This window comes from Balaenoptera ricei, chromosome X (genome assembly GCF_028023285.1).
Source record: "Balaenoptera ricei isolate mBalRic1 chromosome X, mBalRic1.hap2, whole genome shotgun sequence".
Lineage (NCBI taxonomy): Eukaryota > Metazoa > Chordata > Mammalia > Artiodactyla > Balaenopteridae > Balaenoptera > Balaenoptera ricei.
In genome coordinates, this window is record NC_082660.1 from 57,615,604 (window position 1) to 57,639,870 (window position 24,267).

Consider the following 24,267-nt stretch of genomic DNA (forward strand, 5'->3'; position numbering starts at 1 on the left):
CTCCTCTGATTCTAGCCTTCAAAAATTCTTGCTTGTATTACGGAAACAGCTTAACTGAGCTCTGTCTTCTTTATTACCCCTGAATCCATTCTCCACACTAGTTGCCCGATCTTGAGTAAGTTCTTCCCTCTTTTGGATCCTCAGTTCCCTTGACCTGAATGGGGGCTAGATTAAACAGTCTCCTCCCATTTCCCCACCCTTCTCCCCAGGGGGCTAACCACCTCCTCTCTCAGCCCCTCTTTCCATCAATCTCCTTTCTTCCCTACCCTTTGACTTCCCTTCCCTCTCTTGAACTCCTGTGTCTCTTTTCCCTTTTAATACTGTGTTCAGATGCTTGACACTCCCTAATCAGGTCTCTTATGTGTGTGTGTTTGGAGCAGGGGGTGTGTTGGCATGGGATGTGGGGAATGACACACAGGGGGTTTCCACTTTCCAGGATGGATAATGAAAGTTGGAGTTTCCAATCAATTTCTCCTCCGGCTTTAGGCACTTCGCCTAGTTCCAGGCCCCTGTGAGCTCTAGAATATGAATGAGGGAATCAGTGAGTTCCTTGAACTCCTGGGAGAAAAGGGCAGTGACAATGTCAAGGAATGTGATTGATGCCATTGCTACCCATGCTGCTGAGGCTTTCTGGGGAGTGCTGCTCTTTCTTGGGTCAACTGCTCAGCTCCAGAAAATGATCTGGGCAGGGAACTTTGTTTTCCCTAGCACATATCAATGGATTTTGACAGCAGTGAGAGAAGCTGAGGCACATTGATGCGTGGACCCTGTTGAGCTGGGAAAGCAGAGGAGTAGAGAATAGGACTGCTGATTCCTGAGAGCAAATGCAAGGCCAGTCTTTATGCAACCCTGCTAGACTCATCTATTGTCCTAGGAAGTCTACTTCCTTTGTTATCCTTTTATAATGTCAGAGTGGGAAAGGACCTTGGAAGCCCAGGAGTTCAGCCCTTTCTTGTTACAGAAGGGGAAACTCAAGCCCAGAGTGAGGAAGGGACTTACCCAAGGCTACACAGTGATCAGAGAGTGAGTTAATGGCAAAGCTATGACTAAAGTCCAGGTGTCCCGACAATCCCTCTCAAATATCCTTTTCACTGCCCCAAGCTGGCTCATCATCCCTGAGGTATGTGTTACCCTACCTCACAAAGAATACTCAGACCATGCCTCCGCACAATTACCAGTGGATAGTAGAAAAAAGAACTATGGTCCGTCACTTTCAAACTAAAGCTCAGACTTAACTAGATGACTGTTACAGTCTAGAGCACCTCTATCCTGGGATTCTGTGACCTTGACAAGAAGCAGAAAGGGTGCTGGCAGACATATCTCAAAGGAGTGGACTGGGGGTGCATCTAACCTGGGGGAATTATCAGACAGTGAATCAGGTATCAGTGAATGTGTTGGAGGGGCTATAGGATCAGGATTTGAATAAGGTGGAGACTGGGATTGGTAGGAAGGAAAGTGAATAGAGACAGATATGGGAAAAAGGAGCCCAATTCTGATAAAAATGAGGATTGAGCAAGGATGGGGATGAAATATGATGGGAAAAGCGATATAGAATCCTACAGAAGAGAATCGATGAAGTGTTGTAGAAGCTGAGGCAGTTTAGCCAAGAGAAAAGAAGTTTCAGGGGGATATGGGATCTTCAGACTTCTGAGGAGTTAGGGACAGCAGGGGATTTGTGTTGTCTCAGGGAGCAGAACTGAGATCCATAGGCGGAGCCACAGAGGAGTTCAGACACACACGGGAAGAACTTTCTGAGAGTCAGAGCCGTCTTGAGTAGGAACGGAGAGTTTTGACAGGTAGTGAGCTCCCCATTAGTGGAAAGTTGCAGTCAGGGCTGTAAGCCTCTTTCCAGGGTGCGGCCTAGGGCCCAGCCCTACTTGGGGGTGGGGCCGAATGGCCCGGATGCTGAGGGCCAGGGGCCGTGAAGGGGGTGGGAGAGGGGCGGGCAGGCCCAGGTGAGGGGTGGGAGCCCCCACCGGGGCGCCCAGGCCCAGCCTGGCCCGCAATTAGGTGGTGTGGCCAGGCAGGGCAGGGCAGGGCAGGGCAGGGATGAGCTGGGCGGGGCGAGGCCGGCGGCAGGCTAGAAGGCGGGCGCGAGGGCGGGGAGCGGTGCGGAAGCCGGGTCACATAAAGGAGCGGGCGGTGCGACGGGGGCGGCTCTTTCCTGGGTGGGGTTTGTGAAGTCGTGGCCCGTTAGCAGGAAGCGGAGCAGTCGCCCCGACGCTGGCGAGAGACCCAATCCGAACCCCCAGTCTCCGGAGTGCGAGCCGTGTGTACTGCGTTCTCAGCGCCGTCCGACAGCTCCCAGCCAAACTTCACCAACTCCGCCGCCTTTTCCGCCACCATGCCCAAGACGGTGAGTGCCGAGGATGGGCGCTTCCGACCCCCGGGGTTCTTGCGGACCCTCGTAGCCCCTCGCCGATGGCCGGGGGCTTGGGCAGCCGCGCGTCCGCTCGCGATGCCGCGCCTTCCGCCGAGGCCAGGCGTGGGGAGGGGCGGCAGTGGAGTCCGGGTCTGGCGCGCTCTCGCGGGTAAAGGGGTCCAGGGATAGAAGTGTGGGCCGGGCTGGCCGGTTTCTTTCGCAGATTCTAGTTCCTTGTGTTTGGATTGCCACAGTAGGGAAGGCTTCCTTGGGGGCCCAAGGTCTCCTTTTACCCCTGACGGGCCCTGGGCGCAGGGGAGAGGACTCTGGTTCGGAGGAGGACACTTACCCCAGTCCAGTAATTGGCGCTTTTATGGGGCGAGGCTGCCACTGACCAGGAGGGGCCATGGGAACCGAGAAGCAAGGAGGAGGGTGGGAGCTGCTCAGGGCGGATCCCGTACCCCCACTCACCTTTCCCACAGCCTCCCCAGGCGGCTTCAGCTGTTTCCCACTAGGAGGGGAGGAGAGAGTTGTGGACAGACTCATCGAGGCCGCTTGCTCTTACCCGGGAGCGCTAACACTTCACTAGGCACCAGTCTGAAGGGAGGCAAGAAGACTTTGCGGGCGGGGCGGGCTGGACGCGCGCGGTTGGGGGGCGGGTCGGGGAGAAGAAGACTGGTTTCTTCCTCCTCTCCACTCGCCAAATCCCTGCCTTTCCCATTACTTACTGGCTCTCTATTTCCTCCTATCCACTCCGTACTATTCTGTGAGGTGTGGACTCGCCTGTGGGGCCACACCTTTCTAGGGTGGTGGTAGCTTCTAAGGATCTGGTCTCCACCCTACTGGCTGTTTTGAGAAGAGAAGAAGCCTCTTGGGAGTGGGGCCTAGGGGGGGGCCGGATGCCCAGGAGGGAGGGGGGAGGGGTGTGCCTGAATAATGAGCCCTGCTTGCTTTTGTGCAAGTCATGCCAAATGGCTGCTGAGGCCCTTCCCTTGCTCAGGAAGGCTGGGTGACCACCCTGGCTTGAGTCCCTTAGGCCAGGCAACTTGTTGCACTGGCTTAGGCTATGCAGTTATCCCAGACCCCTCTTCCTAGGACTGCCTGAGCCTTGTAGAGCTGAGATAGTGACTAGTAGCCTTGAGAAGGACTGAGGGTCCCTGAAAGAGAGGAGTGGGGGGCCCAATTCTTTTGGTGTGTGCTGAGATTTAGTTGCCACGTTGCTGTGTTCCAGCCTTATTGCGAAGTCATTGTTGCCTTTCCAGAACCTGTCCTTCAAAAACACCAAGTTTTTAACAAGTGTGTACTTCTACCATCTCTCTCTTTTCAGTTGCTAATGGTTTTATGACATGGGGCTTTTCCACACTCCCCCCCACACACCCCCCCCCACCCCACATACACACAAAGTGAGACAGAATGGTTTTGAAAAGGGGGGAGGGCAGTCTCCGCTATCACAGAGGATTATAAAAATCCTTCCAGGAGCCTCTCTTTGGTTTTATCTCTCTGTGGTTGACTCTTCGACTTCTCTTCAGATGTGGCTTTGCCTAAATAGGTGGGTGGATCTCTGGGAATAGACTGTGCCCCACAACCGCTTTTCTTTAGTGACATCTCTCATCCTCAATCCTGAGATATCTCTCATTTAAATGCAACTTAATGGGCCTGGAAATTATTTCAAAGTTATCTAAACCATCCTATCTCAGTCAAAAGTGGCAAAGAAGACAGCATGGTGATCTTTTTCCTGCTGTGGAGAGATTGGAGTATGAGCTGTTTGAGGTCAGGCCTAGGGTACTGAAAGTACCTGAATACTGAAAGTAGTTTTATGCAGATTGACTGAAACTTGAATCATGTTGGAAGGAGAGGGCTGAATTTTGATAGACTGGCAGCTTTGGAGAATTTCCTATGCTGTTTGGCTCAAGGAATTGTGGTGCTCCAAGGACAATGGTGCTTCAAGGACAAAGGACGACCCTGCCTGAAAAAGTTTCAGCGTTACACCCCCTACCCGACTCTTAATCGCCCTCCCCACCATGTTGGGATGGTTACAAAATTCCTGAGCCCACCTGGGCGACGCCCACCTGGGCAATGGGACCTGTCCCAAATAAGAAATGGTCAACTTTTAGGAGAAACAACTATATCATGCCTGTTAAGACCATAGAATCTTAACCTGAAAGGAATCTCAGACACTATCTAGTATCTCTCTCTCTCTCTCTCAACTAATGAGGATATTTAGGCCTAACAGGAAAGGACTTACCACCTAAGGGCACATGGTGACAGAACCAAGATCGCGGTCCGTGCTTTTTGATGCTCATCCCATTGACCCTCTGTTCTCACTCAGTGAAGGATTTTTGAAGTTGAGCCCCCTCTCTTGCTCAAAGCAAATTGCCCCCTATTCTCAGGACTTTCTGGTCCTCAGATAAAAGGAAGTGGATGATTTGGGCAAAGTAACCAAGGTTGGCATTTGTTTGGTCTCCTGGTGAGAGTTTGAGGTGTCACAAAGTGCCTCATGTTACTTTTCTCATTCCTTATCCCAATGCTGAGGCATCCAGGGGCACACTCTAGTTCACTGCATACCAGCTAGTAACTTTAATGAAGGGAAAAAATTCCTTATTCTCCATTCCTTCTTCACTAGTGTGCTTTAGGCTATTTCTGGAGTATGACAGATAGGGAAGGTAGTGGAAAAATCAAATCCATTCATTCATATGAACGATGTCTACAGTCTGTCTAGGGTTAGTTTCACTTTTACAGCCAATTTTCTCCCTTAGTCACCCAGCTCCCTTTAAATCTGTTAAAACATGCCCCTCTACACGCCTGTCCCCCCAACCAATTCTTGGATTCTGTGCTTCTACTTGCCAGTTTCCTGAGTCTGCTTTAGTAGCCAGAATGAAGAAGTTTATTAACTACTGTCTATACTTTGTGGTGATGATAAGACAGTTGTAAAAAAAAAAAAAAAAGTTTTTTCCCCTCCCTACCCTCTTTAACTTTTTTAGATCACAAAGTCTTTGGGACTCTTGGATTCCCTGAAAAGTGATTGTTTTGAATTTTCAAGGTGTTCTTGAGTTTTTGGTTTACTAGAGTTGAAAAGGCTCTTCACAATTGTCAAGTCCAATTGTTCTCATTGTATAGATGGCGAAACTGAGACCCACAGATAGGAGGGACTGACCTAGAATGATGCAGCAAGTCAGTAGTGAAGCTAGGATTTGAATCTGGGACTTAGTTAGAGGATCAGTCTTGGTAAAACCTCTTCAGTTTGCTGAGTTTTTAGCTCTAGCTCAACAGGTCAGGGGAAAGGTGATCAAATGGTCATTGATGGGACCATCCATGTGAGCAGATGTAAGGAGTCCAGCTCCTTGAAGTATTTGAAGGCTTCTGGGTCTGCATTCAGCTAAACTTTAACAGGGGCTGTGTGGACTGTTTATTCTCCTGCCATTCCTAGCATTACTTGAGCCACTCGAGTGGCACTAAAGTGGTACTTGCTGAATAGGAGGCAGAATATCAGTCTCTTAACCCTTCCCTGCCTGTAGACTTCAGGGGTGGACAAAGGATCAGGAATGGAGGTTATGTGAGAGAGACTGACTCTTTGGATCCTGCATTTGTCCACTTCTTCGGTTCTCCAGTTCACTTGGCCCTCTGTGAAAGTTTAGATGATAGAGCAGGAACCATCTTGGGGATTTCCTTTAGGCTTCTCCTTGAATAGCTCTCTGGGCAGAGAGGGGCTAGTGTGGCAAGAGAGCCTTTGTGGGACCCTCGAAGGTACCAACTAATCTATATCATGTTAGGCTTGGAGAAGGGAAGGTTGCTCTATGAGTGGGTGACGGAGATGGTATTGATCACAAGTCTGCTAACTCTTCATTATTATCTAGCTGCCTGTAACAATAGCTTGTTTTAAGGGTGTTCTTTTTTTTTTTAAACTTTTAAAAAAATTTTATTTATTTTATTTATTTATTTTTGGCTGTGTTGGGTGTTCGTTGCTGCATGCAGGCTTTCTCTAGTTGCGGCGAGCGGGGGCTATTCTTTGTTGCGGTGTGCGGGCTTCTCATTTGGGGTCTTCTCTTGTTGCAGAGCACGGGCTCTAGGCTCACGGGCTTTAGTAGTTGTGGTGCGTGGGTCCAGTAGTTGTGGCTCATGGGCTCTAGAGCGCAGGCTCAGTAGTTGTGGCCCATAGGCTTAGTTGCTCCGCGGCATGTGGGATCTTCCCGGACCAGGGCTCAAACCCGTGTCCCCTGCATTGGCAGGCGGACTACCAACCACTGTGCCACCAGGGAAGCCCTTGAAGGTGTTCTTCTTACTTTTCTCTTTCTTCCTTCTCTCAGGAGATTGCTTTACTGAATGGTGGAGCTGGAAGGGACATTTAGAGGTCATCTGGTCTATTTCCCTGACTCCAATTCCAATTCTGTCTAGAGGGATGAGATGAGTTGACAGCTACATTTATTCTGAAATCTTTTCTAACAGTGTTACTTGGCAACAGGATATCTAGGTCCCTTTGTATCTTCCTGGGAATCCCCGTCACTGGAATTTCAAAACTCAAGGTCCCCAGAAGGGAGAATATCTGGCTACCAACACTACTAGGATTGGGTCTTTCATGGCTAGAGTTACTGAAAATTGGCATCATTACAGGTTGGGAACAGTCTGCTTCTGATCTTTCAAAGAAAGAACTGAGTTTATCATGTATATCTTTCCTAACTCATGATATTTTCTCCCTGCTACCCCACTCTACTCTTCTTCCCCCGAAGAAAAAACGGGACAAAGGTAATTTCTTTTGGGGCAGTCTGTTGGTCAAGTGAAGGAGGTGGTCTTGTCATGATTGACTGGTTTTGCTGTTCATCCCTCCTCCTATTTAATGCTTGATAGAGCTGAAAAACTTTTCAATTCCAGGTTCTGATTTGTGGTGCAGGAGCAGTCACTTGGAGGGTTAGCTCAGGACTCCATTGATTTGGTAGGTGGGTGTTGGGAAATGGCAGGTAACACTGATCTGATAATTTTTCTTCTCCTCTTTCCATGTAAGAAGAACATCTTCCCTGTCCTCAGTAAAGTGATCCAAATGAAGTGGGCCTTTAGGCAAGGTCTTTCTTCAGGCCCTCAATCTCTCCAGCTTGTCATGAGAGAACTGTACTAGTAATAGGTACATTCTAGGGACCCTTCCGGTACTGATGTTCTTGAAAGCCTTGATGGTACAGCCTCAAGCCTCCCATTTGTACGTCTGTTCCTTCAGACATCCTTCCCTTAACATTTGAGTGCCTTCTTTGTACCAGGCAGTGTGCTAGGCTATGCTGAGAATACAAAGTTCAACAGCACTTGCTAAAATGTATCTTCTTGTCCCCCTACACCTCTGGAGTGCTGTTTCTTCCTGGGTACTGGGTTCAGAATAGAGAGTTTCTAGCTTGGGAATTGGTTTGTCTCATTAGTAGCTCTGGCAGGAACACTGGCATGAGTGTTCTTGGCCGTTTCCTCTTGAGGCTACGGACTATGGCCTATGTCTATGGGCTATGTATGAGGAACAAGAAAGTAACCAACTGAGACTATATTGTGAAGACTGTGGGTTGACTGAAGAGCCTCAGACAAACACTCAGAAAACCTCATGGGTTTCCCCCCCCTTTCTTCTCCTTGCCTGTCTGTAGCATAGGCCCGCCCCCACCCCCTGCCTCCTGTAGTTCTGCTGAGAGGCCAGGAAGCTACCGAGTTATATTTCAAGTTTACTTTTAACCTGTTGAGTGTGGTAGTTAGATACACTGGTAGACAGTGAGGAGCTGGTGGGCATAAACCGACCTCCTAAGGTATCTATCACCAATGAGCTGAAGGCTGGCTGTTGTGGGGTGCAGCATTTCAAATGCATCTGTATTTACGATGACCAAGAGCTTCCTTGGCCTTAAGCTTCCCTTTTAGCTGATTGTTCTGAGTGGTCTGGGTTTCTCACAGGAGTGTTTTGAATCACAGAACAAACGAGCTGGCCTTAAACTTTGTAGTTTAAGTTTAGTTTATATTTTAGTTGGGGATACCAAAGCCCAAGAAACAGAAGTGATTTGAATGAACTGGTAATAAGGCTATGACTAAAATCCAACCTGCCTGATCCCAGATTAGGGGAGGAATTTTGAATGCCTGCCTTTTTTTTTTTTTTTAATTAATTAATTTATTTATTTTTGGCTGTGTTGGGTCTTCGCTTCTGTGCGAGGGCTTTCTCCAGTTGTGGCGAGCGGGGGCCACTCTTCATCGCGGTGCATGGGCCTCTCACTGTCGCGGCCTCTCCCATTGGGGAGCACAGGCTCCAGACGCGCAGGCTCAGTAGTTGTGGCTCACGGGCTCAGTAGTTGCTCCGCGGCATGTGGGATCCTCCCAGACCAGGGCTCGAACCCATGTCCTCTGCATTAGCAGGCGGATTCTCAACCACTGCGCCACCAGGGAAGCCCCAAATGCCTGCCTTTTAAATGGCACTTCCTGCAGTGTGCTCAGTGTTTTCTCCCTTTGTGCTGTGGGTGACTTGACCATAGTGTTAAAATGGTTCTGGGAAGAGCAGTGGTTTTGAGTATGTAGAGCTCATCTCAAAAGTTACTTTGTATGGAGATAATTGAGATGGTTCAGGCTCTGACCTTGCTTTTGGGATTCTTTGTAGCACTTCCCAGGAAGGTAAGTGTTTTGCTTTGGCTGTAAAGTGTGGTGGAAAGTAGATATGTGCACTGAAGGGAGGTAAGGAGAGGAGACTAGCTATGTTTTCCTGCTTGAGGCTAGACTTCACAGTTTTAAGAGTCTTTATTTAAAAAAAAAATATATATATATATATATATTTATTTATTTATTTATTTATTGGCTGCGTCGGCTCTTAGTTGCGGCATGCAGGATCTTTTGTTGCAGCGCGTGAGCTCTTTGTTGCAGAGCGTGGGCTTCTCTCTAGTTGTGGCACATGGGCTCCAGAGCGCGCAGGCTCAGTAGTTGCAGTGTGCGGGCTTAGTTGCCCTGCAGCATGTGGCATCTTAATTCCCCGACCAGGGATCAAACACACGTTCCCTGCGTTAGAAGGCAGATTCTTAACCACTGGACCACCAGGGAAGTCCCAGTAAGAGTCTTTATTGAGTAGAGTTATTTCTTTTCCATATTCATACCTGGAAAGGTTAGCCAGCTTGTTCAGGATCACATGAAGTTGGTAACAGTTGTTTTTTTTTTTATGATAGCTATGATTATCCTTATCAATTAATTAATTAATTTATGGCTGTGTTGGGTCTTTGTTGCTGCGCACAGGCTTTCTCTAGTTGCGGTGAGCGGGGGCTACTCTTCATTGCGGTGCGCGGGCTTCTCATTGCGGTGGCTTCTCTTGTTGCGGAGCATGGGCTCTAGGCACGTGGGCTTCAGTAGTTGTGGCACGCGTGCTCAGTAGTTGTGGCTCACGGGCTCTAGAGCGCAGGCTCAGTAGTTGTGGCACACGGGCTTAGTTGCTCCATGGCATGTGGGATCTTCCTGGACCAGGGCTGGAACCCATGTGCCCTGCATTGGCAGGTGGATTCTTAACCACTGTGCCACCAGGGAAGTCCCTTGGTAACAGTTTTGAAAGGAGAACTTGGCTTTCCTGATTCCCAAGTTAGTGGTCTCTCACTGGACTTGCCTGACTTGGAAGGATGACTCTTTTCACCCATGGGACACAGACGTCCAGAGAATTGGCTCTGTGGTGATTACATTAACAATATGGCCACAGTGGAGTTCCCCTAAATAGCTTCTGCTGTAGCAAGTTTCAGTCAGTGGGTGACTCACTTCTTCTGGGGCCTCAAAATGACTTTTTTCTCTTCCTGCCTGCCCCTCACCCAAGTTCCCCACTTTCTCTTTGCCATTTAAAATTTTGAGCTCTGACCTCTTTGTATTCTGACTCAGTGCTCCAGCTTGTCTTGTTCCTTGAGTTAGGAGAATATTATGGTACTTTCTTACACTTTGGCGACAATATTTTCTGCTTTGCAACCATTTGAATACAGACTGGAGTGTCCTGGCCTCAACCCTCACTACTCACCTTTAGATTTTGTAGGCCAATGCCGATGAAGATAGCTAGCCAAAAAAAGGACTTTTTAGGCCTTTATAGAAAGGGAACATAGAGTACTGGTGAAAAGCACAAACTCTAGAACCAGACTGCTTGGATTCAAATTCCAGTTCTATGACCAACTAGTTTTGTAGCCTTGGGCAAGTTACTTAACTTATGTGCTTCATTTTCCTCAACTGTAAAGTGAAGATAATGGTAGTACCTATCTCGTAGGGTTGTTGTAAGGATTAAACAGGGCAATTCCTATAAAGTGCTTAGAACTGTGCCTAGCATTTATCTAATCAGTGCTATGCAAATGTTAGTTATTATTATTTATGGAACTACTATATGCCCAACCCTGTGCTAGGTAGGATGGTAAGAATGAAGGCAGGCAGCTGCATTCTCACTGTTATTTGAGTGGTTACTAGGTACTATTTACTATAAGGGATACAAATATATGAATGGAGGGTACAATTGCTGCCTTCATCGATCTCCTATTTAACTGGAGATTTAGGGCTAACTCACTTAAAAACAGTTTGACAAAAGTGTGTACATGACATTTTCTATAGATTTTGAGAAGAAGGGAGTTTATTGGGACATGAACAGGGCTTTAGAGGATGTGTACACTTGGGGGCAGTGGCTTTTCTGGGTGGGACAGTGATGTAGTTTTGGTATGTGGGTGTAAACCAAGTGGCCCTAGGCCAGTGTTCTCTTGAAATGAGTTTGTCTGAAATGAAGGAAGGCTTGATGTGCTGATTGTTTCAAGGGATTGTGGATTGTACAAGCCACAGAGTACATGTCAGCATAGACCAAGTTGCTTTTTATAGGGTCAGTTGGAGCCAACAGTCCTGTCTCAACTGGCAAACCCCTTCTGAAGGGGTTTGTTGGGGGAGACTCTACCTTGGGTTTTCCAGAATCCAGTGAATTAACTAAAACAAATTTTGTTGTCTTTGTTGCCCAAGTGGGTATGTGAGCAGCTCCTTCCTTCATGTTTCCATGTGAGCTAAACCAAGGAATAGAGCTTAGTGATTACTCTCTTTAGGTCAGCAGCCTAAAACCAGCTTTTAGTTCTCTCAGTGGCTTTGCTATGAGATAGGTATTTGAGAAAGGATGGAAATGAGGGGAGGATTTCTTCGTGTGTGATTGTGATAGGTTGAAGAATGTGGCATTTTCTGGCCAGGACCCAGCTGGAGCATCTGGGCCTTAAACTTGAAGAAAGAACTTTTGGGTAACTTTCAAAGCACAGCTCTTCGGCTGTGCCTGATGACAGAACCAGATTTGATGCTCCTTTCAGTGGGCTTGTTGTGGCATAAGGTAAGTGTTGAGTTAGCTCCTAGGCCACTGGTATGGTGACCTACCACTGTGTTTGCTTAGTAGTAATGCTTTGCCAGGTAGCTCCTGTGATAGGTGACTTTAAAGGTTGAAGTTTCTTCCTGTCCCTGGTGACCCTTCTCTGTGGGAATTTGGTAGATATTTTGTGTGGCCAGGGTATCAATCCAGGTCTAATGAGAGAAAAGTTGAGATGTGGGCATTTGGTCATACGTAACAAAGTATAATCCTGAGAAATCCTTTCCTGGATATTTATTTGGCAGATAGGAGGGGGAATAAGGCATACCTATTGGGCTTGGTCAGCATTTCCTTCCCTATCTTTAGTCCTGGCCTCCCTTAAATACCTGGGAAAGGTCAAGGCTCGTTTTTCTCCACTGAAGTACATTTAGATAAGGTTCCTGATCTCACTGTCTTGGTCTAATCTGCCCCTCACCCTTCCCACACCCCTGTCCTTTTCAGAAATCTCAGCCTGAAGGTTAGATGAAGTATACCAAGAGTATACCTGTATACCTGTTGTATACCTGTTGTAATCTTTAACTGGGGTTGACTAATCTGTGGTATGCAGTTGGAGGGTGGGGGTCAAGGTAATAGCCAATTTGGGGGTCTTTAGTTAAGGTGTACAAATGTTTGCTATCTTCAAGGGTTTTAAGTGAGCTAAACCTCTCTCCAATTATCCTTGCAGATTGACTAACTCCTGGGAGATTGACTAACCCATAGAAGTTCCCTTGTTGAGAGCAAAAGTCACTTAACATTTTGTGTTTGAATTTTTCTTTTCTCTAACTTGAAAATATATCAACAATATCAGAAATATATAACTGGAGTAGAGCCCTTTTCCTCAGGTTCCTTAACTCTTCTTGGCACCTGGGCCTTGGCCGATCTAGCATATGCTTGGTGAGGACATCTGCCACTTTGCTTCAGGGTTATACTACACCTCTTTGCTGGTACTTGGAGGGGTGCTCCAGCAGGACCTGAAGAGGGCCTGGGGAAAATTTAGCCTTAGTTGCCTTTCTTTCTACCATAGCCTGGGCATTTTCCTAAGGTTGGGAGTTTGCCGCCTGGCCTTAGGCCAGTTGCCAGAGGAAACCAATGACTAAAGGCTTCCTCCCTGCGACGTCAGCTTCTGGAACCTTTCCTGATGATTCCTTACCAGTCAAGTATGCCTTATTTGGCTATATTTTCCCCCCTCAAATGCCTTTGCCACCTCAACTAGTGCCTTGTTCTTCTTTGGTACAGGGAACACCTTCCTCATGTTTATATAGTGCCATCTGCAAACTTCTATTTTCTCCTTTTTTAAGGCTTGTTTGGAGCAGGAGGTGAGGCTCTTTGTTGGGGCCAGGGTGGGGGCCAGTGAGAAAGGAGAGAGGAAGATGAGAGAGCTTTGGAATGACTGTGATTTCTCCACCCTGCTTTCTTATCTCTCATTGCCCTCCTTACCCTGCCTGGTCACCTCCCTCTAGCTTCTTACTTAGATCTCTGATAGCCTAAGAGTAGTCTTGCTCGGCCTGGAAAGGCTCAGAGCGTGGGGGTGGGGTGGGGCGTGGTTGGGCTCTCAGCATCTGAAACTACTCCTCTGGAGTAAGTAAAGCCTTCCAGTTGCTGAGTTCTTTACTTGTGCCTTTCGTATGCCTAGGCTTCTCACTTGACTTTCCAGAGTGGGCTGCGTCCAGCGTCCCTCTGCCTCTTATCTCCAGTCCTGAGCTGTCTAGCCCTAGCTTAGAAGAGCTCAGCTTTTGACACAGCTTGGAGCACTTGTCTGGAATTTTTTTAAAAAATGCTTTTGAGTAGAAATGGTACAACAAAAAGAATAACAGACTGAATCAGGATATTTGGTTTTTAGTCTCTGCCTGTGTGACCTTGGGCAGGTCACTTTTATGGGCCTTAGTTTTCATACCTGTAAAATGAGAACATTGGCTTTTTCTGACATTCTGATTATTTGTGCCTAGTCTTTAAGAAGATAGTAAGAGGTTCTTGGAAAGAGTGTAACAGAACAGATAACAGTGACTATTTGGAGAAGTTGCTCTTTCCTCTTTAGAATGGTATTGGGAGTGTCATTTCCCCCCCCCCCCAGCTATCAATGTGTAAGTAGCCCTCTCTATTTCAGTGAGTTCTCCTTAGGCATATTAGATCCACCTACCACAGAGCTTGCCATGGGTATCCTGGCTTGGAGAGACAACTGTTAACTGAGCGCCTTGGGGGTGGGGCCTTGGAATTCAGCCTGCAGAGTACAGTTGCTGGCTATTTTGGGTCATTGGTGACTCCAGGAAGAATAGAAGACCCTTGAATTGGTCATTGTTCCAGTAGGGAAGGAGAAGACCAAGAAACAAACCAAAACTGAAATGCAAATGATATTTGACTTCCTCTACTCCCTTCCCCCACAACATACCTCTCCTTAGGGTTATGAAATTGCTTTTGGCTGAGTCTTAAATTGCTAAGCTCCCCTTCCCCTTCTTCTGTCGGAGTCACCGCTGTCTTTGTTGCCCTTGGATCGGGAGAGCTAGGTGATGTGGTCTTGGGTGGAGTGAAGGGGAGAACTTTCTAGTGAGGGAGATTGCCATAGGCCTAGTGTTCAGCCTTCAACTTATCCTGCATTTTGTGAATATGGCTTCCTGTGGTGTTAGACCTGTAGATGAAAGGGGAGGGATTTCTGAATTTCCCATGAGGGAGTGATAGGCTGATGAGGCATAAGCTAGTTCCTGGAGATGGTGTGCCCTTGGCTGGATCTGTTTTCACCCTTCTTCTTCCTCCTCACTGACATTTTGTACAGTGCTTGCTTGGAAATCAAGGATCCCAGGCTGTATATCAACCACCTAGGAGTTGGCCATGAACATGATCTTCACCTGCCCTGAGCCTCCTGGAGTGAGGGCAAGATAGAAGTCTTCTTGGCGTCTGTCTTCTTTCCTTTGGGAATAAGTTCCTAGGGCAGTTTAATCAGAGAAAACTTAGTTGGGTAAAGCTGGACAATGCTTTTGGGTGGAAGATTCTTCTCCAGCATTGAGCTGGAATGGCCTCTGGACCATGCAGGAGCTTGCTGCTTGGAGTAGCCACCTTCCTGGCAGCCTTTCCTTCCTAGGGGCCTCACATGTGTTGTTAAGGATTCCAGTCACAGGTGGTAGATTAGAAATGCTATTGGTGAGGGAGAGTAGGGAAACCAGTAGAGGAGAGAGAAGGGGAGAAGGAAAGAGGAGTCAAATAGAAGAAGAGTGGTTATTTTTACACTTCCCCTTTTTATAAAACCCAACATGGCATATGACAGAGTTTAGCAAATAGAGGGAGACATCTTCCATAAGTCCACCATTTTAACATAGCAGTTATTGTTTATGTGTATTTTTCATCACATCTCATATATGTACCTTAGTTTTCCATGGTATAATCGTATTGTACATAAAAAAAATCTTACTTCTTTATCCCTATTTAACATATCACTAAAAACTTAGGTAAATGCTATTTAGTTTTTAAAAATGAACATTTTAATGCCTTTACAAAATTCCATCCAATGACTATGTCATAATTTACTAACCATTCCCCTTTTGCCGGTCATTTAGATTACTTCCAGCATTTGCCAGTATTTATAACACTGCAGTGAATGTGAAAAAGAGAAAATCTAAACCCCTTAGCATGGTATATATGGAGAGCCCTTTGATACCTGGCTCCATCCTAGCTCTCTCTCCAGACTCAGGTCCCACTTGGCCCCACATGTACGCTGTGCTGTAGCTTTGTGGGATTAAGTTTCCCCAAGTAAGCCTTACCTCTTATATCTTTCACCTTTAGCATATGTTTTTTCTTTCAACTTGAAATGTCAAGTGTCTCTTCCTCACCTCCCCCCACTCCATGACACCTCCACTGGATACTTTCTTTAATACTCCCAGGTAGTATTAGTTGTACTATCTTCTGTGTGCCCACTGTACCTTGTGAGGATTTCTGTTATGATACTTACCATGTGGTATTGAAGCCACCTGGGCTCCCATGCTTTCTCCTTTAGTGAACTTGTGGATTTGAACGTTTCTAACTCCTCCTGCCTCAAGAAGGGGCTGTTGTTCAGGTGGAGATGGTTAGGGATGGGCAGGCCTTTGAAGAGCATATAGTCAGTGACAGACATGGAGAAGGGGAAGCAGCAGTAATGTATGCAAGGGATCCAACAGTGTTGGATGAGCACCTGGTAGGACATACTAGGTACTGATAATAGAGAAAATACACATTGGAGAAGGGAAGATGCATTAGCACCTATAGGGTGGAGAGCCCTGAGAGAGAGTCTTGCTGGCCTTGACACACCAGAGCAGACTTCTCAAACCATTCCAGATCTCGATTTCCCATCTGTAAAATGGAAAGAGTAATAGCACCCTACTTCTTAGGGTTATGGTGAAGATTCGGGCACTAATGCACCTGGAAGTGCTCTGTGAGGTGTGGGGCACAGGGGAGGGAGGGTAGGTCCATGACACCCCGTAATTTTTGTTCCAGTTGGCCTTTTAAAGTTCTGCTCTATGTGTGTTGCTCATCAAGCTTCTGAGCCCATAACGTCAGATGCTACAGTTTCCCCGAGCAAGCATTCCCATAGGTGCCCCACAACCTGATGCTTTTGGTGGGAGGTATGCAGGGAAGTTCCCATCTCCCCACTTACCTGGGCAGCATGGCTCCAACTGGCCCCAGCACAGCCCTACTAAAAAGTGGCCACAGGTGGCTGGGGAGGGAGATACCACCTTCTCTTCAGCTCTTTAGCAACAAATGAGTGGTACTAGAGTAGAGGGTTTCCTAACATCTCTTCAGCTGGAGGTGGAAGTATTTATAGAAGCTGCAGTGAAACTGGGCACCTTTCAGGCCTTCTGGCCTCAAACCAACCATGTACTGTTAGAAGGACAGGACTCTGTGTCTGTCACTGACTATATGCTCTTCAAAGGCCTGCCCATCCCACCTGTCTTGGGCAAATAGCTCATGGGGAACATTCAAGGTCTTTGGATAGAGATTCTCCTCCATCTAGTGTGACTTTTATTTTCTCCACATACTACCCATGGCTTCTTGCTGCTGTCCTGGCCATTTGAAAACCCCGAATCCACCCCAGAATTTTATGTTTTACAAAGGAAGCAAATTACCTGAATCTATGGAAGATCTGTTTGTCAACTATAAAACACAACAAGGGGAAGAGACTTGCTCAAGGTCATGTAGACAGTCAGGGGCAGAAGCAAGTCTTTAAGCCAAGACTCTCAGGAGTGTGTTGTTTTCATTCTATCAGCTTAGCCCACTGAGAATGTAAGCTTCTTGAGAACAGGGACCGTTTCCCATTGTATCCCCAGTACCTAGCACAAGTGCTTGGCATAGAGGAGGTGCTCGGCAAATATTTGTTGAATAAATACATTAATAGCTACTATTGTCAAGTTGGAATTGTCTTGCACAGACTCCTTTGGCTAGGTCTACTAGAAGGCCAAACAACAATTTCAGGGGCCCACTGGAAATTACCTAATGTGGACCCAGCTGGGCCCTGGAAGAGTGGAGCTAAGTAGTGCCAGGAAATGGGGAGGAGTTTTCCCTCTTGTGCACCTTGAAGAACCTGTTTACCTGTGTGTGAGTGACCAGCTTGTTCATAACTAATTTCCATTCCCTTTTCCCATGTCTTCACACAATGCAGTAGTGTTCACACCAAGGGAGAATATTCAAATCAAAGTTTTTAGTGGATTTTAACAGGTAGCCGTGCAAGCATTTCTATTTGCGTTTGTGAAGCAACCCAGAGTTTGGCCCTAGAGTACATATTTGAAGCACTACCCAGCTTTTAAAAATTTTTACTTTTTTGTATGTGTGCTGCTCATTGTGGCATGGCCAGCATTGCAGGACTGCATTGTGTAATCTAATCCTGAGAGGTTTGTGCTCCCAAGGTTTAAGGATTGAGTTAGCTCCTCTGCTTAGAGATGGGTAGGGCCAGACACAGATCAGGAAGGACAGCAGGGAAATGCTGTAGATCATCATGTTGGGGCACCCAGCAGCCGTGTTCTGCTGTTGCTGCTGTTGTCACCACCACTGCCACCACCATCACCCAGGCTGCCTTAGGTCCCAGACTGTGTATCTTTGCAGATTTGGGCCTGTTTTAGTCAAGGTAGGCTAATTTGGGGAGCAATAGGAGGTATTCTTCCTCCCACACATTCCCTGAGAGAGGGGTGTGGCCAGCATTTGGGAGGTATAGGTTTAGGCTTACTAGATAGGGTTGGGTGGCCTAAAATAGCAAGAGCCTCTGAAGGTTATCTAGTCTTTAAAGGACTTTTTCCATCTGTTCTTATAGTGCTGAGCTAGACACCGTACGAAGAATAGAAACAGACATAGTCTGTGCTTTTTGGTAGGGCAGACTTAAATAAAACCAGACTTTATTTACTTTACAATTTTTGATTTGTGTTTTTTCATTGTGAAACTAATACGTATTTGCTGTGAGAAATAAAACAACACTGAAAAATACAAAATCCCCTGTTTTCTGCCCTGACTCTATTCTCCAGAGAGAACCAACATTTATGTGACCTAGTTAGTTATATGAACTTAGACTCCTTTTTAAATGCATTTATACACATATAACTTTAAATACACACATAATACAAATCCATACTGTCCTGCAACTTGTTTTTTTAAACTTACTATGTGGTGGCCATCTTTTCATATCAAATCAGATTTTAACATCTGTATGGGCTCATTAATAATCAAATTATCAAGTGGGTGGAACACTTAAAAGCACTTAAAAGCGTTTCACAAATGAAAAGGGCTCATATTCTTCATTGAATAGAAAATAAAGAGAACATTGTAAGGGCTTGCCTGCCTGAGAGAGAAGGCTTTCTGGAGAAGGAGGGAGTTGTGGACCCTTCTGTTGGGATGAAGGATAGGGTGATGAAAGCTGTTCCCCTTTTCAAGCTCAGTAGGCCCCACTTTTAGAGATTGCTGTGATTTCACCCATGCCTAAGTGATCTGAGTGGAGTGATTGGTGGTAGGGTAAACCACTTTTCTGTGCTTAACGTGGCCCTCTCCCTCTTCTGTGGTTTTGCCAGTTTGGGGTAGTTTGATTCCAAACAGTACCTGACTGAGAACCCTGTTCCTCAGAAGACCTCTGGCTGCTATAGCTATCTGAGGTTGAGGAAAGAAGCTGTGTGTGTGTGTGTGTTTTGTTGGTGTGCACATGCCTTTCCAGTTTTCCCCAGAGAAGAGCAGTGAAGCTGGATTAGAATCCCCTCACCCCGTACTTACCAGGGATCTTGTCCAAGTGGCAGAAAAGTGGAATTTTGCAGAGTGCTCAGCTATAGCTGAGGCATCCAGTTGAAGAACTGAGAAAGATAGTGATTTTTGAAATGCAAATAAATACAGGTGACCCTTGAACAATAGGGAGGTCATGGGCTCCCCACCACCACCGTGTTCTGCCAGTCGAAATTGCATATAACTTTACAGTTGGCCTTCCATATCCCTGGTTCTACATCCACATATTCAACCAACCAACCACAGATTCAGCCACCTGCAGATTGTGTGGTACTGTGGTGCGTTTTTATTGAAAAATACTCGCTTATAAGTGGACCAGCACAGTTGAAAGCCATGTTGTTCAAGGGTCAGCTGTACACAGTATATTAAAAAAAATCTAGCCCAGTGGCCACTCCTGCTCTTAGAAGCTTGCTAGCTTGAGGGTACTGATCACGTTGAAGAAGCCAGGCCAGGCAAGGAGAAGCAGGATTACCAGAAATGCAGGCTCTCTTCTGCTCACTCATGGCATGCCCCACCCTTCTCTTGTCTTCTTAGTTCCCAGACTTTCACAGTGGGTGGAGCAGAGCTTATGCTTGCCCAGCCTTTAATCCTAGAGCCTCTGCCACCAGAGGTTGACCTTGATTAGGCCAGGCCTACTACAGGCCACTGCAGGCATTATTCCTTCCCCTTTAGACAAACAGGAAGCTGCCTGCAAATTGAGTGATTGGAGCTTTCTGAATCCTTGTGGGGCAGGGAGAGCAAGGCTCTGAGGTCAGACTCTAAAAAGGGAAAGGGAATGACATTTTAAAGAATTTCTTGCGCTACTTGAGAAGGCTTGGATCCAAAGTATCTTCAGGAATTTATTGTAGGTCAGGCTTGTAGGAAGATATGTGTTTCAACACATATTAGCTGTGTGACCTTTTGGAAGTCCCTTAACCTCCCATTCTTCATCAGTAAAGTGGGGATGATAATCCTCAGTGCTGGTGGGAAACTTGGATAAGATAACATTAAAAAAGCCCTCGAGTGTTAGTTCTATAGAAAATCAAGCATATAGGATTCAGGTGCTTAGAGAAGCGTAAATCATATTTTCACACCCTCTGTTGACAAAAGCAGTAAAATGTGTTCAGTGGATGAAAGACTTTCACCTCACCATTAAGAATGGTTATGATCCTTAAAAGGGTAAGCCTCAGTTATCAGGAAAAGTTCACTTCTGTGGAACGGATCATTTATAGACCATTTGGGACGAATGATGCATTGAAATATAATCGGCTCTCAACTATCCATAACAAAACATTCTTCTCCTAGCTATGTGTGGACTGCCTGTCCTAAGCCATATGAGCCCAGGGAATGCAAACTCCCTTGGCCCTTCTGATAGTCCAAACAAGACATAGTTAGTTACATAAATATTTCCAAAAAAAACCCAAAGTAAAGTGGTTAGATTGCTACTGCTGAGTTATGCACAGGGTATTATTCTTACGTTGATGTGGATAACTGACCTTAACCAAAAGAATAATGGTGAACTTTGGCTTCTGGAGCAAGGAAAGTGATGGGCTTCTACTTCGCAGATCATTTATGCCCTCTGTGACCATCCCTCCAGCCTATGAACTCAGGTGGGTGTGACAAATTTATAAGACTGTGATTGGGAGAGAGGCAACCATTCAAAGGATGGAGCTAGGAAAGACCATGTGTGAGATTGCCCTATATGGACTGTTATTCCAGGGAGGATTGGAACAGTTCTCAACCCCGCCCCCCGTGCTGGGATCTAGCCTTTGTCAGAAAGAGGCAAGACTGAAGAAATCTTGAAAGAACTACTAGAGACCTCTCTGGGCAAGTTCCGCTGGAACCTCTAGCTGTTGAGTAGCCCAGAAAAGGGAATTTTTTGGTTAGGAATCTGGGAGGGAGTTATAAGTTTAGGGGGTAGCTGCCTGTTGTCCAAGTAGTTCCCTGTTTAAAATGGCCCTGTCAGATGTGAATTGAAGGAATCCCTTTATAGGTTGGCTGGCATTGCCCTGCAATTATTTTCCAGTGTTCCTAGCTGTACTCACCCCATGTCTGGACCAAAAAAAAGTCCCCAGCACAAATACTGATAATCTTTACATTTGCGATATGCATTGTAGTTGTCAAAACCCTTTTTACCACTATTATTATTATGTCATTTGATAGTCATTAACTCTCTCCAGTTGGCAGGTTAGGAATTATTAACCCCGCTTTTTCATATGGGGAAACTGAGGCTCAGAGAGGTTAAATGACTGCAGAAATCACTCAGCTAATGAATAAGGAACACAAGAGTTCAGTGGGAAACATTAGACTTTGGTTTTAGACTTTGCATGGGGTAGGGGGTGTAAAAGGGGAGATGAGTGTTGTTTCATAAAGGCCTGGACTTAAGCTCTAGTCATGATTAGGCCAGAGTTTTGAGGCTAGAAAAGAAGTTTCAGCTTTAAACATCAGGTCCTTCCCCTGTTCTAATAGTTGCTCAACCTCCCTTTAGTCTCTCCTAAAATATCATGAGTGAACAATAAAGTTTAGAGAGAATTGTAGTAGTTGGGATCTGTGTGTGGATGTCCACCTGTCATGTTTGTGTTCTGCCTGCTTGGGGCCTGGCCTGACACTTGTAGCTGGCTTCGTATGTTACCCTTCTTGCTAATGTCAGACCACTGCCTTCAAGGCTGGTTGAGCTTTCTACCTGGTTGGGCCAATAACTTACTTGGCTTTACCTTGCTCTTGGATACATAGATGTTACTTGTTAGGAAGTGAGAATTGTTTGGGGATTGCTTCAGCCTAGCTAATGTAGAGTCTTGTTTGGACCTTGGCGGGAGCGTTAGTGGAAGAGGTACTGGGGAATTGTGGAAAGAGCACTCTTCTGGAGTTGAAGAGCTGGAGTTTAGTCTGAGCTCTGCTGCTAGCTTCCCAGGGCAATCTTGACCAGGCCCTTGCCCCTTTTGGGACCACAGTCTGTTCTACGAGGAGTTGGTTTGGCTAATCTCTGAGCGCCATTCCTGCTCCTCAAGTCTGTGATTTATTCAGAGATGTTACATTCCCTCAACAATGGAGGGTGGTCTGCCCCACGTTGGGTAGGGGGATTGTGGCACACATCTCAGAAATGTTCTCATTCTGTGGGATACTGGGCCAAATGGCAACTCTACCAGCTCTGAGAGGTTGGGAGTGATCAGCTACACCTGGCCTTAGAAGAGAACCCTTCATAGAAAGGCCTTGGGAATGTTATGGAGCATAATTGGGTAGAGGGTTGGGCAGGCAGGGGTGGCAAGAATCAGACCTGGCCTGATCTGGGTAAGGAAGGAAGAGGTGCTCTGGAAAGGTAGTACTTGGGCAGCCCCCCAGAAACAGGCAATAGGATGACATCATGAGGTGTAGACAGTTTAGTGTAGTCCCTGGCCAGATAGTTCCTGGTCACAAGTAGTTGGTAAGCCCTCAGGAATGTGACACTGTCACTAAGCAATGTGTCACTAGAGCAGTCAAAGGCTGTGGAAGCAGGAGGAACAGCTCTCCCTTGTCACCATCCCCGTTGTGTAGAGTGTGAGGTCCTTAAAGTTGGGCCATGGAGACCAGATGTGGCAATGGAGAAACCCAGTTTGTAATGGCAGATAGGCCTGGTCTTTTAGAAGAAGAAAAAATCATAATGCTTGCTTAATGTCAAAGCATGTGAGGTTGAATTTACTAGTGCTGATGCATTTGAATTCTTGTGGATTTGAAGCAAGGTTGGGAAAAGGGGGAAATTTGAACTCATGACCCTAGTGGCCCTAAGGGCTAGAATGAAGGTGGAGTTTAACTGTTAGGGCTGCCCTTCTTATAGTAGGGTGTTGAGTTCTGCATGGGAACAGCCTTCTGATCCATTGGGGAAGTCCAGCTTGCCTATACAGTTAGTTGGTCTTGGCCAGCTTGTGGAAGCATGTTGTAGACTCTGATTCATGTTTTGGCTTAGGGCTTTGGGCATCGGTATTTTTAAGAGCTCCCATAGGATATTCTAATTTTGGGCCAGGGTTGATAAGTACATCCTTAACTGAAGCCTCTCCATGTTACATCTGAGAAAACTGAGCCTAAGAAATGGAGGCCCATGCCCATGCCAATACAGCATGAATATAGCTAAGCTGAGCTGAGACTTTGTCTAGGGCTGTTTCCACTCCATTCATAGCTGGAAGTAAAGGTGGCCCAGACAGCTCAATTGGGCATTCTCTAAACTTGGTTATTGGGCCTGGATGAGATGGGAGTTATGCACCATTCCCCACCTCAAGTACTAGAGGAAGGGGTGAGGTTCAAAGAAACTAACTGGACCCCAGGGAGGTAAGCAGCTCTCTTTAGAGCTCGAGTTCACTGGCTAGGCATGTGCATACCAGTGGTGGTGGGAGAGAAAGGATAGGACAGGATGGAAAGTGAGTAATGCTGTGGACACCAAGGCATTCAGTTAGTGGGAACATTACAGGGAGTTGGTGAGTAAGAGCCCAAGGACCTTGTGACTTCATTCCTCAGTGCCATATAGAAGTGCTGGGCTGGGACCCTGCCTTGTGTCCAAGGCAAGGTGCTTTGGAACTGAAGACTGCTGATTCTCCACTTCCTGCTTCAGCTGGATGGCCTTTACATCTGACTAGGTCCCAGCCCTTGCTGCTCCTATACTTTCAGAGTACACCAAGCTCTCTCATAAGCCCTGGCACCATATCACAGTGTGGTCTTATATTATTTCCCAATGTTTTGTATGTGGCACCCCAATTAGAGAATAAATTCCTTTTATGATTGGAAAGAGGGCTTTGCTCCCAGTCTTCCCAGGAGCACAAGAAGGTGCTTAGTGTGGAGAACCAGGCAGTGCTAAGAGGTTATCTTGGTTTCTTTTCTCCTACCAGCCTCCAAAGGAACTTTTTATTTGAAGAGAAAGGTGACTGGGAGCTTCAGGGTGGATATAGCACACACTGCGTTCTTTGGGATCCAATAATTACATTTTTTCACTACTAGATGGGGAACGCTTTGAAGTAGGGGCTTGTCATAATCTCTGTATTCTCAGTGCCCAGCACCCTGCCCCACACTTTGCAGGTACTCAATAGCTGCTGAATTGATTTGAAGGCATCTCTTCTCCTGTTCCCTCCCTTGAGTCAGGCTAGACTCCCTAGAAGCCTTCTGTCTCCTGGGGGAAGAATCTGGAAGCTAGGGAGGAGGAAAGGGCTGCATCTGAGCATTAGCTTTTGGTGTATCCCTTGTATCCAGAAGCCCACAGTTCATAGTAGTAGTTGACTTTTAGAGTACACATACTTTCACACATATGTTTTTGTTTTTCTTTTTTTTTTTTTTCTACAGGAGGGGCAAGTATGAGGGCATGAAGTGGGAGGTTAGAAGGTGGGCACTCCTGAATGGTTGTTTCTTTTCACCACTTGCTTGTGAGAGAAGTGCTAACTGG

The 24,267-nt window shown here is 46.5% G+C and overlaps 1 protein-coding gene across 1 annotated transcript in view; it reads left to right on the plus strand.

Annotated features, from left to right (window-relative positions):
* The first annotated feature begins 2,123 nt into the window (after positions 1–2,123).
* The window catches only part of MSN (moesin), a 66,612-nt gene continuing 44,468 nt past the window's right edge, over positions 2,124–24,267 (plus strand). The window contains exon 1 of the mRNA XM_059910036.1: positions 2,124–2,356. Coding sequence (XP_059766019.1) covers positions 2,345–2,356 — 12 coding nt within the window. The 5' untranslated portion in view covers positions 2,124–2,344. The remainder of the gene's footprint in view (positions 2,357–24,267) is intronic.